The 14,577-nt window shown below is 41.0% G+C and overlaps 1 protein-coding gene across 1 annotated transcript; it reads left to right on the forward strand.

The window, feature by feature from the left end:
- The first annotated feature begins 441 nt into the window (after positions 1 to 441).
- On the forward strand, positions 442 to 1,128 carry LOC129779261 (succinate dehydrogenase assembly factor 4, mitochondrial-like). Its single transcript, XM_055786648.1, has 2 exons — positions 442 to 613; positions 673 to 1,128. The coding sequence occupies exons 1-2, from the start codon at positions 544 to 546 to the stop codon at positions 936 to 938; spliced, it is 336 nt and encodes a 111-aa protein (XP_055642623.1). The 5' UTR covers positions 442 to 543; the 3' UTR covers positions 939 to 1,128.
- The last annotated feature ends 13,449 nt before the right edge of the window (positions 1,129 to 14,577 follow it).

A 14,577-nucleotide genomic window follows, 5' to 3' on the forward strand; every position in this document is an offset into this window, starting at 1 on the left:
ATATACCGATTTTTGATTTCAATAGCCTGTTTTGAAAGCAATTTTAAGACTATTGAAACAAGTTTTTGGATGAAAAAGTAACAAGTATATGACGCGTAGACATTTTATCTTTCAAATGAAGTGTTTATCATACCATTTCGTTCAGTTGTTTAAGAGCTATTAACGCTCAAAATCTCGGTCTCCGGCGTAACGCTTTCGTTCTCGAAACTTTGGTTTTACACCCCGGTATAGAAATGAAAGACGTAGTCCTACGTCAAAAACAAAACATCCTCATTTTACTCGCTGCGCCATCTGGTTGTAAAATCAACGTAAATTCGTCAATTGCAACACGTTTTATCGTTTGAATTTTAAGTACAACCTTACAGCGCAATACGCTTTTCACTCTTAGATGGCGCGCAGAAATATACTTTTGGCTCAAATTATTTTTCGACTACACTGCAGGATCCCTTCGTATCAGGAGCGTTACTAGTGGTTCTTGATATTGTAAACAAAACAACCTGACCGGCTGCTATCCGATAGGAGGAAACCCTACAGATTCACAAGATGACTTCGAAAGTATTTTTAAACAACATTTCATCCTTCTCCGCAAGGCAAGCTTTTTTCGTGAAATTTGGTATGTTGAATTCCTGCGAATTGAGAAAGGAGAGGAATTTCAAGATATATTTTTTGCAGTTCCGTTCTTGACATTTTCCTCGAAACCACCAACGGAGAAACCGCTTAGTCCTAGGATGGAGCAGTTCCAGAAGAAGTTGCGCGAGAAGACTCCTATTGGGAAATTGGATGAAATAGTTGGTAAACATCCGTACCAGGAAAAGGAACCGCTTGAGCCATGGCCCAATAACACAAATCCGAATACCGGTGAGGTTGGAGGACCTCGAGGACCAGAACCAACGAGATACGGTGATTGGGAACGCAAGGGAAGGGTTTCTGATTTCTAGAACAAAGCAATAAGTATAACTAACAGATGTTTACAGAATTATTTAGGTATAGCCAATAAATTTCAGAAACATTTCGATTAAAGAACTATTATGCTATTATAGCAAGCTATTATGCAACTATAATTGACAATTGAGATGCTAAAATTTTAGGAATACGCGTCTAATAAAACAAAAATCTTCATGAACAAACCGTTTCCCGATTATATCTATTTGCATAACGTCTAACGTGACTTTGAATTTTAGAAGCCAGAGTATTTTGAGACGTGTATTTATATTGGTTCTACGAACTTAAGCTCTGTTTACCACTTCGATTCCTAATAACACGTGCAATGTCTTAAACGCTACTAACGTAATATCGATTTTTTATGCTAGGTATGAAACCATGTGGTTCTCAATGCTAGCCAAATAAGTTGGCTGCGCTTCAACTTAGGGTGAATACATTCACGGAATTGACCAAGCAAAAGTTTAAACGATCGATGAATAATTAGAAATCACGTAATATCTGGTATCTGGCATATCCGGTCAATATTTTCTATCCAACCAAATTCCGGATAGTGACCTTCTATCAATAATTTCTCATTAACAAAAGATAAATCATATTTTTTTTCAAAATAAATTTTTTATTAATTCATAACATTAGTTCAATAACACTATTCCTTTTATTAACTCATTTTTCGTTATCACATTCACGTTTTCTTATTAAGCGCACGTTCAAGGGTCCAATCGCAGAACTGTTCATTTTATAATCTACCTTTTAAAATTACCTTTTACTATGAAATTCCTATTACTTCTACCAAAACTCATCATTATATCAGATTATTTTCAGACACAATTCTCGTTCAAGATTTTTCAACCACTTGCAAATAACATGTTTCTCCGAAATCGAATCGAATCGAATAAAGTGCGATTCACATACAACATCCACGTCACGTTGCGTCAATTATTCTTCCAAGCAGTTCTTATGCAAACATTCACATACACCGGCAACGACAATTTCGACTTGCCGTTGCTGGTGTATGTGAATGCCACAATAGGAATTGCATGGAAGAATAATTGACGCAAAGTGACGTGACGGAACGTGACGTGGATGTTGTATGTGAATCGCGCTTAAATGGTTGAAACAGAAAATATGATAGAATGAAGACAGCCCTAAATCGGACAATTCCAGTCTCGAGTTTTTCCCTTATCAACACATTTGGTGATCCATTTTATTTATATAGATAGAAGAAGATATAGGAGTGCGATGTCATATTAAAATCCATTTCCACTTTCGAACAAAAATCAATTTCGTTAACGCAAACATCACATTGGACTAACTACGCTTGTCACTATGTAACTGTAGAACATATGCGAATTGAGTTTCCCTTAAATCCCTAAAACCTCTACATGCCAAGTGTCTATTTACTAAGCCAGTGGTTTTCAACCTTTTCTGCTCCATTCCCCCCTTTACAAAAATTAATCCCATTGCTTATTTTGTAAGAAAGTCTGTAGCATATTAGTAAAATAATGAATGAATACAAACAGCTGTCAAGTTATATTCGCAAAAAATATGATTTTGTACTTGTATCTGATTACAAAAAAGTTATATAAAGTCAGTATGGCATCTGCGTCTGGATGATTTCCGCCAAAATCGTAATTCTTGAGCACGTTTTCGAAAAGCACACCTCATGTCATCTTCGATATCCACTCTGTTACGATGTTTTCTTTCCATCAGCAGCATCGTAGGAAATCCAGACTCACATAAATACTACACACAAGACAACAACACTCGTAACGCTTAATTCGCATATCAGGACGAGAATCGATCATTTGCATATCAATGAGTTTGTTCTGAAATTGATCCGAAACTTTCGTCACTGCCAGTCGAAAGGGGAATTCAAACCATGTCCAAATCTTGTTCTTTGATATAAGGAAAATATATGGGATGTAAAAACATAGTGAATAAAATAAATAAAATGTTTCAAGTTTAACTTGTTGTACAAAATCTTGACAAATGCTGTACAATTTCCTTTTCAATGGTGTTCTGTACTGTTTCGTCGTCTGTTCCATCATCATTCTCCGACGAAAGTCTTTCAAACATTGTTAAGTTGTTCAATCGAACATTACATTCCCGATTTGAAAATGTTTGCCGAGGACCGCAAATTTTAGCGTTTCCAATAAAGTTTTTGTGGCAATTTTTGTTAATTATTGTCAAATTCAAAGCGAAGTAAATGTGCAATAGTCCCTTGCAGAATTCCCCCTTTTAAATGACCAAATTCCCCACTTGGGGGGAATTACCCACTGGTTGAAAATCACTGTACTAGACTTTCCGAGATCTCGGGAGCTGTCTGTAACAAATGAGCGAGGCAGAAGGCAGCCGAGCGAGCACACTTCCTGTGCGCTTTAATTTCGAGAGACGAGTATCGATTTTTTCTTCCTAACACTCTTCCATGTGCAAGCGATGAGACCGGGCTTTAGCACGCGAGCTTGGGATTGGCTCTTTCTCTTCTCTTACTTAAAATTTTGTGATCCGTTCAGGAATGCCTTGTCGCGTTTCGATGCGAACGATACACATGTGTTGTGTTCACGAAGAAATGCTCGTGCATTAGTACTCGCGAGACTTTCCCGTGTAACTGCCTCAAAGTGACATTTGGTTAGGCTTTCTGAGATCTTGCACAGCACGTAGATGAGACAATATGATATGCCCTATTCAGCCTCGTATCACCAAATCATTGCGAGCTGTGTGCAACAAATGAATGAATTGATTGGATGACTTTAGCAGCGATATTTTTGCGAAACAGTTCTCGCGTAACTTTTGAAAAGGTCCTATGTAACAAATGTAAACAAATCGAATTAATGGATGCACGCTATTAGTTTTCAATCATTGAATGTATTACAAAAACAATAGTTCACGTATCTATCTTCTTCATCTTTTTGTCGCCGATACAAAAAATATCCAATGTACAGATTCGAATTTTAAGCACCCGGCTGTTACTTCGGACGCCACTTTCCTCCGACGGCCGAAACGTCCGAAGTAACAAAGCAGTCAATACAACTCGCAGTCGTACTTCGGTCGTTTTGGAATTTGTTTCTTACAGGTGTTGTTATCGATTTCAGTGCAATTCAACTAGTGATAACAATAATAATCAGTCTTTAGAACGAAATGCTGATATTTGGATTGTTGTTTATTAGTTAGTTTCAAATTTTTATAGTGCAACGCAATATGTCTATAATCTAAGGAACTGGAGTTCCCTAGATGCTTGCTATGAAGGCAAGACTTTTCGCTCGTCCTCTCTCGAGCGCTTCGTGATTAATCTAGGGAACTTATTTCCCTAGATGTCGGCAATTGAGGCCTGAGAATCACGGTTTAAATTTATTAAAGCCAGGGATCTATTTCCCTGGACTTGGTTGGTCTCTTATGGGCTAAGCCCCTTTGCGTGAACAAATCCCGGCTAGGGCAGCCACAAAACTTCAACCTCTTCCGGCTCCAGTGCGGTCCGGTGAAGCGAAGCAAATGGTCTGCTTTTCGGATTGGGATTTGTTCCTTTTGGTTATACCTTTTATAGCGTGGCGCCTGGTTGCCAACGCTTGGGTGTATCCGGATTCTGATGCGTGACGCCTGGTTGTCAACGCTTGGTGGATTTTCGGATCACGAATTGAACTTTGAACTACGAACTTTGATTTTGAACTAACGAATTAGACTTCTGATTTGAACTGTTTGATTTGAACTGTTTGATTTGAATTTTGAAATGGACTCAACAATTGGACTGACTTCATTCCGTCCTGACTTAGACTATATATACAATTTTTAAGGGAGAGAACAATCTCCCTTTCCTATTCTCACAGATAACCAACCACGTGGTTATCTGCCCTCGAATTTCTCAGCGTGGGATTTTTCCCAGCTGTTTCCTACTCAGATAGCCGAAACACATCGGTTATCTGTATTTACCACATGGAACCTTTTCCACTTGTTTGTGGCCCTATGCTTCTCCCGTCATTCGCGCTTATCTCTGGTGCGCCGAAGAGGACGGGTCCTAAACAAATTAGTGCGCTTCGCGCATGTTTACGCCTATCGTAAAACATATGCCTGATTATTTTCCCGCCTGTTCTGTGCGGTCCTAATCTAATCTACCAGCGTGAGAATTTCTGTTTCTCTTCCTCCACTACGCCACCGCGTAGAGTCCCAAACAAACATATGCCCTAAATTGCGTGCGTCATAATTTTACGCCGCTTATCGCTTAAACGCATGCGTTTAGCGTCCTATTTGGTCTTCGGTCCTTCGCTCTCAAGCGATAAGGCGCGAGACCATGCGGTTAGCAATTAGGTTTTGACTCCCACATGGGAATCTAAATAAACGCTGTGGTTTACACGCCTTTTCCTTTTTCGGCCCTTCGCACATTTCATGCGATAAGGCACAAACCTAACTTTGCTAATTGCCGTCATTAAATATTTATTTTTGTCTGGCTCCCGGTCTGGGCCGCACTTGATCAAACTAGCACCCCTTGGGTGGCCCGGTGCTCTCGCTTGGGTCTTATCTAAACTCATAAGGCTCGGATGTAAAAACATCTGGCACGGTAATCTTGTTGGAAGCTAAAGACGGAAGAGAAACAGTCCCTTTTCGCTGGTATTGATTTTTATTTGCGCCTGTTGCGCTTATCTCATACAGACCCAGGCTGAGTCAAAACAGATGCTCGCCTGAATCTGTTTACAAATAAATTTGTTCTTCTCTATAATTGCCAAATGCGCTACAATATCAAAATTTACATTGCGCCTGGAAGCGCTCCTATCTTTTTATTATTTTCAATTTTACTGGGTCCGTAACATTCCGGCCCTGATAAATCAACTAGATTTATAAATTCTGGAACGGACCCTATGCTATCTGTATCTTATGTATAGAGTTGTTACATTATTTCGGAAGTTTCAATTTATTTTACATTGATCCTTATAACCTAACAAAGTTTCAAATCACTTTATTATCTTCTTCGGCATTCGCCTGATCCCAATGGATGTCCCTTCAATGCTTGGTCCTTGGAAACTTCCTTCATATTGACTCTGGTACGAGTTATCTTCATTGACTGCAACTTTCGGATATTAGACAGCTTGTCCTCCTCAATGCTTAGTCCTAGGCTCTGGCACGAGCTTACTTCAGTTGGCTGCTCTTCTTTCGGATATTGGTGCTCTGGTAGTGAGCACTGATATCTTTTCCTTGGTGGTTAACTTAATTTGGTTGACCTCTGCGATTGTTGTCCATTGCTCTGGCTTCGAGCTCCGACATCCTCATGGGAATACTTGATAGGCGTACCTTCTTTAGGTTACGGTACGCAAAAAGGATCAATATTATCGTGATTAATCCTGCAATTGACGATACTCCGATCCAGATATGGTGATGCTTGATTTTCGGAGAGTCGTTCATCTCCGTGTTCTCTTGTAGATTTTTATAAGGGTTGATGGACCATGGCGTGGTTGTTTTTACTGTTGTTTTGGCTTCTATTTCTAAGCTGACGTCGATATGGCTCCGAGGTTTAAAATATGTCAGCATTCTTTTGCTGTTTCCGTTTAAGGTTGCGTATATTGTTCCGTTCTTTGTCTGCATTCTGCAGTCTGGTGTCATTTCTACGATTGCTGCTTCGTACGGTGGAGATATTATGGAGTTCTCGCAGCTTATGATTATTGTACTTGGTTTGCTTGTATAGTAAACCACTGAGTTTGGCGTTGGCAATCTTTTCAAGATCGTGTAGTTATCGGGCATCCGATGAACTGCGCATTTTGGCCTTGTATTTTTATTCGTTAGTGTCGCAGATACACAATCCGGAACTTTGAAGATTTGCGGTTGACTTATTATCGTATGACTTTGATTCAGTGGTGCCATGTCGTTTGTGGGGTAGAAATATTCTCCATGATCGTTGATAGCTATGTATGGTTTCTCCACCATAATTTGAGTTCTATTGATGGGATCAGGAATGGCCGTTACTTCGAACACTTCGAAACTTTCCTTGCTGATTAGGATTGTTGTCATGACCACTATTATAGTATCATTAACTGTTTGATACTCGTACTTAGTCGCTAATGGGTGATCTAGTATTGCGTATCCAGCTGGTAGTTGATTGGTAATATTTACGTGTATTTCGTGTAACTCCTGCTTGCTTAACGGGTACGAGCGCAATGTTCTATACTTCGTAAGTATCTCGTCTATAGTTTCGCGGGCTAACAAAGCTACCTCCATTGCTTTCCTTAAGGATATTTGTACTCGATCTTCTGCATAGTTTTTCTTCACGTATTCTAGACCCTCATGAAGTGCTGAGATCTTGGTTGAAAACGTGTTTCCCATTTCTAACGCCCTGTTGTTCATGATGTCGATGGAATGGGTAATTTTATGTATTCTTTCGTCCTCATTAATACGCATGGCTTCGATCTCATCATCAACATCGCTGCTTCCAAATAGAATATCTTTCAGGAACCCAAATATTCCTTTACTTCGGCGTACTCTCATGGATCGTTGCACTTCATTACGTGCGTTGATGGCTTGGCGTTGCAGTGACTCGAATAATTGGTCCAAATTTTCATCCTGCCTTATTCTTTTCATTTTTTGGAAAGTTATGAACAAGCTGTCATGTATGTTATTTATGGTCTTGACGTCTTCTGGGGAACGTACCTTGGTATTTAATTTGGTTTCCCATGTTCCTTTTTTTATTATGCAGGTACTTAAATGGCTGAATATTAGTCCACTCTCTTCTATGGGCTTTATTTGCAGGGTATTACCGAATGACAGTATGGCTGCGACAGTAAGTATTGTTGTAGCGATTTTGGAGGCTGGCTTTATTTTCCTTTTCCGTGAAGGCTTAGTAGTTGATTTTTTTAATTCATCTTTCCCCAATTCGGGAAATTCATGTTTACGTGTTTCCTTTTTGTGGTTTTAGGGATATTCGCCTTGCTTGTCGATGATAAAACTGCCGTTGTTGGATTTACTTCTCTTCTGTTTATTTTCACCACGTTACTTATTGGCTTCTGTTGTATACCTCTCGGAGTGTCTATCTCTACCTGACGTAGTTGGTTATTTGTTGTAGCAATTACTTTCCCTTTTAGCCATTTGCCTGGAGGGGCTTCGTCGTCTGGGGTTAAGACGAAGTCGTTGATGTTTATCGGATCGGCCTTTCGTGTGAGCTTGTCACGCTTTACCAGGGTAAGCAAATATTTATTTTTCCACTGGTACCAAAACGTTGAATGTTGGGTAGTCTCCCGCGTGACCTAGCAAACGGTGAAATGGTGTTAATATTTCAGCTTCCATTCGGGAGATGGGTATTTGTGTCAATGGTCGAGAGTTAATTATATACTCTGCCCTTGATAATGCGGCTTGAGCACTTAATGCTGACATTCTTTGCTTAAATACTTTTGCTAGCGATGATTTAATTATCTCGCCTAGCTCTCCATATTCTAATGATGTGGACGCATTAGTTTGCCAGAATAACTCTTTTCTTCTGGCTTCCCCATTCTTCATTCTTCCGTCGATCTCCGTCAACATTGTTCGTAATGCTTGTTCTGAATCGGTGAACGCCGTTTCATTGGAACTTTGAAGACTAAAGAGCCTCCCTCCTTGTTGATGAATCTTATCTAGGATAGCCATGAAGGTATTGAAATTGAAGCTTGCGGCCATCTTGAGTTGAACAGCCGTGGTTTTGACGCAAAAAATTATTGCACACCATCTTTTTTCAGTTCTTCCTTCTTCCGTTACTTCGAACGGTCCAAAATAGAAAATCTCGCATTTAGCGAACGGATGAAGCTGATGATCGTTGTTAATTGGTGTCGCAGTTTCTTGCAGATCTCGTTGTACGTTAATCAGTATAGATTTGATATTTGGAATCCAATATGTTTTTTGTAATTCCCTTATGGTGGCCTTTTCGTCGTGCTGAAGATGCTTGTACATTGCCTTTACTATTTTAAGTACGAGTTGGTGTTTTTGGGGCAGTATTATCGGATTTTTATTATCCTTACTCCTGCTTCTTATTATTCCGGCTTCATCTAGAAAAGGTTTGTAACTGGATAGAATTCCTGTCTTTATAATCTCTGCCTTACGGAGTACTTCCAACTCCGTCGAGAAGGATGTTGATTGAATCTTCTTATATAATTCGGTTTCAGCTTGTGGATGACTTTGTACTTGCAATGCCGAACAGGAGCTGAGAATTTTCCATGAATCCATTTCTTCATTTGTCTCCGCAATTGTTTGTGTCGGTACGGTGTCTTGATGGATCATGATGTGTCCGCAGTCCTCTGATGTTGAAATGTTTCCGAACATAAACCAGCCTAGTTTGGTACGAATGGCGATTGGTTCGTCTTCTTTTCTCATTCGCCTCTCGAATGGAACTAAAAGGTGACTATGACTTAACCCTATCAATATGGTGGGGCGTACATCTGTATAGCTTGTTAAGGGTAGGCTTTCCAGGTATGGGTATCTTTTCTCCATTGTCTCTTTTATAAATGTTTGTTTGGGTAGTTGAAGATTTTTTATGGTTCTTACTCCCTTCAATACATATTCTCTTTGATTGACGCCGCTGATTCGTACCTGGACTCTACGGCTATTTTCCTCGTCCCTGGTTACGTTCTGCGTCCACTTAAGCTTTAATGGATCAACCCTTCCGTTGAGCTCTAGCTTGTTCGCTGTCTCCTCGTCTATGAGCGAGAGCGATGACCCTGCATCCAGAAATGCGAAAGTCTCTATTATTTTTTCTCCGTTTCTTAACTTAACGGGAACTATTTGATAGAGTACACTTGTCCTTGTAAGTTGCTGATGACTGTGTACTTCTCCATCTATTTGATTGCTTGGGCTATCTTGCCCTTCCGATTGATTTGTATCATTTGTATTTCTCTCTTGAGATTTATGAATTAATGGATGATGTTTATAGTTACATCCATTAACTCCGCATCTTTTTGCTCTTTTGCAATCTCGCATCACGTGATTTGTGAATGCAAGGCAGCTCAAGCATACCTTTGCCTTAAAGGCTAATTCATTTCGCTTTTCAGGCTTCATAGCCTTAAATCTGGTGCATTCGAGGAGTTTGTGGTTTCCCCGACATGCTTCACAATTGCGTTTTATTATTGTCGATCTATTTTCCTGATGCGTATTTACGTTAAATCGACGCTCAGGCCTCGTGTCTCGCGGCTGCGATCTGTTAATTTCTCGCGGCTGCGGTCTGCTTGTTTCTCGCGGCTGCGGCCTGCTGGTGCCATTCAGCAGTCTATTGGTTCTCGAATGAGGCTTCAGCCACTCATTGAGATCAGCTAAAGTCTTTGCCCCGTCGTACATTTCTTCAGTCCACTTCACCTGTAGACCGTAGGGCATTTTCCTTATGATCTCTTCCACCAATCGGTGGTCAATCAGGAATTCTTCTCTATCCATAAGAGAAACATTACAGACGAGATTATCCAGTGCTTCGGATATCTCGGTAATCAAATTCCGACTCTCCCTTTTGATATTGGTGAGTTCGGCTAGTAGTTCTTTATAGACTAGTTCGGGTCTTCCGAAATTATCTTCTAGTCTATCAATTATTTGGTCCATATTATTTGGATCCATCATTAACTGTCGGACGCTCCTCTCTGCGTTCCCGTACAGCACTGTTTGCAGGCGATTCAAATTTTCAAGCCTGTTAAATTGACCTTGTTTTGTGGTCTCATCAAAGGCTTTTTTAAATTTCGGCCATTCTCTTGCCGCACCTCCAAATCTTGGCAAGCTCATCAATGCCTGCCGCTTCAGATAGACAGTCCATTCTGGCTCTGCCTCCTGATCTTGACCTTCGTTACTTTCATTCATTTTTGGAATCTGCGTTCCTAAATTTACTGTCCTCACGGACTTCACCAGAGCTTCCATCGCTGCTCTGTTCTCTTGCAAAATTTCTTGCAAACTATTTCCGGAAACTGATTGTCTGACTTTGACTTTCAGTTCCATCATTTCCCTTTCTGTGCTCATGCACTTAGGGCATACCCACCTTTCATCTTTCTTGGGTAGGTATGTGAGTCCCACACATGAAATGTGGAACCACCGATCGCATTCATCGCATGCGACCATGTCCTCTTTCTTGTCTTTGTCCGTACACAGACGGCAGTGCCCATTAGGGTTGGCTTTATATGCATATGTAGCCATTTTAATTAACGTGATTCCTTCTTGAATACACGTGAGTTCAATTCAGATCTTTTTTGAGTGCTTAAATTTTCAAGTCTTATCTCTTTCTTATAAACGTGATTCCCTTTTGAATGCACGTGTGTTCAAATCAATTTCTATGAGTGCTTGAGTTCCAAGTCTTATCTCCTCTTACAACGTGATTCCCGTTTGAATACACGTGAGTTCAATTTCACTCTCTGGCGCGAGAGTTCAAATTTCAATTCTTGACTTCTTAGTCTTTTCAAAAAGGCGTGATTCTGAGCCTCCCGATTTACTCCTCTTGCGCGAGGGATCGTGGTTCTTGTCTTGGCGAAGGTGTGAGTTTTAAATCTCCTCTCTGGAGCCACCAAAATATAATCTAAGGAACTGGAGTTCCCTAGATGCTTGCTATGAAGGCAAGACTTTTCGCTCGTCCTCTCTCGAGCGCTTCGTGATTAATCTAGGGAACTTATTTCCCTAGATGTCGGCAATTGAGGCCTGAGAATCACGGTTTAAATTTATTAAAGCCAGGGATCTATTTCCCTGGACTTGGTTGGTCTCTTATGGGCTAAGCCCCTTTGCGTGAACAAATCCCGGCTAGGGCAGCCACAAAACTTCAACCTCTTCCGGCTCCAGTGCGGTCCGGTGAAGCGAAGCAAATGGTCTGCTTTTCGGATTGGGATTTGTTCCTTTTGGTTATACCTTTTATAGCGTGGCGCCTGGTTGCCAACGCTTGGGTGTATCCGGATTCTGATGCGTGACGCCTGGTTGTCAACGCTTGGTGGATTTTCGGATCACGAATTGAACTTTGAACTACGAACTTTGATTTTGAACTAACGAATTAGACTTCTGATTTGAACTGTTTGATTTGAACTGTTTGATTTGAATTTTGAAATGGACTCAACAATTGGACTGACTTCATTCCGTCCTGACTTAGACTATATATACAATTTTTAAGGGAGAGAACAATCTCCCTTTCCTATTCTCACAGATAACCAACCACGTGGTTATCTGCCCTCGAATTTCTCAGCGTGGGATTTTTCCCAGCTGTTTCCTACTCAGATAGCCGAAACACATCGGTTATCTGTATTTACCACATGGAACCTTTTCCACTTGTTTGTGGCCCTATGCTTCTCCCGTCATTCGCGCTTATCTCTGGTGCGCCGAAGAGGACGGGTCCTAAACAAATTAGTGCGCTTCGCGCATGTTTACGCCTATCGTAAAACATATGCCTGATTATTTTCCCGCCTGTTCTGTGCGGTCCTAATCTAATCTACCAGCGTGAGAATTTCTGTTTCTCTTCCTCCACTACGCCACCGCGTAGAGTCCCAAACAAACATATGCCCTAAATTGCGTGCGTCATAATTTTACGCCGCTTATCGCTTAAACGCATGCGTTTAGCGTCCTATTTGGTCTTCGGTCCTTCGCTCTCAAGCGATAAGGCGCGAGACCATGCGGTTAGCAATTAGGTTTTGACTCCCACATGGGAATCTAAATAAACGCTGTGGTTTACACGCCTTTTCCTTTTTCGGCCCTTCGCACATTTCATGCGATAAGGCACAAACCTAACTTTGCTAATTGCCGTCATTAAATATTTATTTTTGTCTGGCTCCCGGTCTGGGCCGCACTTGATCAAACTAGCACCCCTTGGGTGGCCCGGTGCTCTCGCTTGGGTCTTATCTAAACTCATAAGGCTCGGATGTAAAAACATCTGGCACGGTAATCTTGTTGGAAGCTAAAGACGGAAGAGAAACAGTCCCTTTTCGCTGGTATTGATTTTTATTTGCGCCTGTTGCGCTTATCTCATACAGACCCAGGCTGAGTCAAAACAGATGCTCGCCTGAATCTGTTTACAAATAAATTTGTTCTTCTCTATAATTGCCAAATGCGCTACAATATCAAAATTTACATTGCGCCTGGAAGCGCTCCTATCTTTTTATTATTTTCAATTTTACTGGGTCCGTAACAATGTCCAATGTGCAAACACGGGCAGTCAAAACGTCCAATGTAACATTTTTCGCTCCGAGGCTTCAACCTTAATCTCAAATCACGGAACAATAGTTACGATTGGTTTTACGGAGTTATTCTTGACAGCTAGTGGTGAAAACAGTGATAAAGATTGATAGCTTTTAAGACAATTCGCGAAATAATGTTCGGGTCTTCAACTACGTTTTTCTCGAGTTGGCGAAAATGTTACATTGGACCTTTTCAAAAGTTACGCGAGAGTTCATCATCACTAATTGTTCTACGTGCCATATTACGAAGATTCAAATTTTAACACCAGAAACACAACTTCCCCCGACAGCACCAGATGTACCTGCGAAGCAACAGAAGAACCGAAGTTCCGATATTTTAATACAATTTATTTCACATAATCGATGAAAATTTTCCTGCGGTTTACAATACATTGGTTAGGTTAGGATATCAACAACAGCCTACTAGAAAAATTCTGATTCCTGTGTTCTACTGATTGCTCGGTTAGTTAGGATACGATCCCTTAGTAAGGTCCGACCGAGCTTTTGCGAGCTGGTAGACTGTCGTGAAATTACGCTTTTTTCTCTACGATTATTTCTCATGTCATTTAAAGTTTACGATGGTTTTTAAGACAATCGGATTTTAGTACATATGTTGGAACATGGAAAAGTGCCGTCGACCATCGCAATTTAAAATTTTATTATCGAGCCGCGTAAGTAAACAGTTCTCTATAGCAACGGAATCAACCGTTCGAAGAAAATTAAGAATTTTGGGCAACTTTTGGTTGCATGCACATATAATTCATATTATGATAGACTGCGACTAGAAGAAGCCGATTTGTTTGGGTTGACAGTTGCATCATGACTAGGTGACAGCGTATTTGTGATTTGTCCCACGCGCAAATGTCGTGAAAATACATTTCAATCACCGTGGGAGTTACCCGGTGGGCCAAGAAAAGAGTCTTAGACCGGAAAAAGAAAGAACGACTATCCGCGGAGGTGACCAGAGGTCGTCCGAGGTTAGCTCGGATTCCGAGGGTTTTCGCTGCCATCAAAAGGAAGATTCGGTCGAATCCAGTGCGTTCAGTGAGGAAAAATTGCGAAGGAACACGGGATCAACGAATTTACAACACGGAAGATCGTGAAGGACGATTGCGAGGTGAGGTCGAGGACACGGAAAAAACTCACATGATTACCAACCGCATCCGGCATGAAGCCCGAGATAATCGCGCTAAAATTTATCGATAGTGGATCGGGATGACTGCGCTGGATTTCGTCGATAGCGGATCAGGTTGAACGCGCTGGCTTTCGTTTTTAACGGATCGAGATGACCGCGCTGGATTTTGGGAAAGAGGATATGTGGTGCTACAAGCTTATAATCATAATCGTTCCAATGACGCCTGCTATGTTTTATTGAAGCATCCCACCTTGTATGCCTTGTATGCTAAAATTTATCGATAGTGGATCGGGATGACTGCGCTGGATTTCGTCGATAGCGGATCAGGTTGAACGCGCTGGCTTTCGTTTTTAACGGATCGAGATGACCGCGCTGGATTTT

This window comes from Toxorhynchites rutilus, chromosome 3 (assembly GCF_029784135.1).
Source record: "Toxorhynchites rutilus septentrionalis strain SRP chromosome 3, ASM2978413v1, whole genome shotgun sequence".
NCBI lineage: Eukaryota > Metazoa > Arthropoda > Insecta > Diptera > Culicidae > Toxorhynchites > Toxorhynchites rutilus.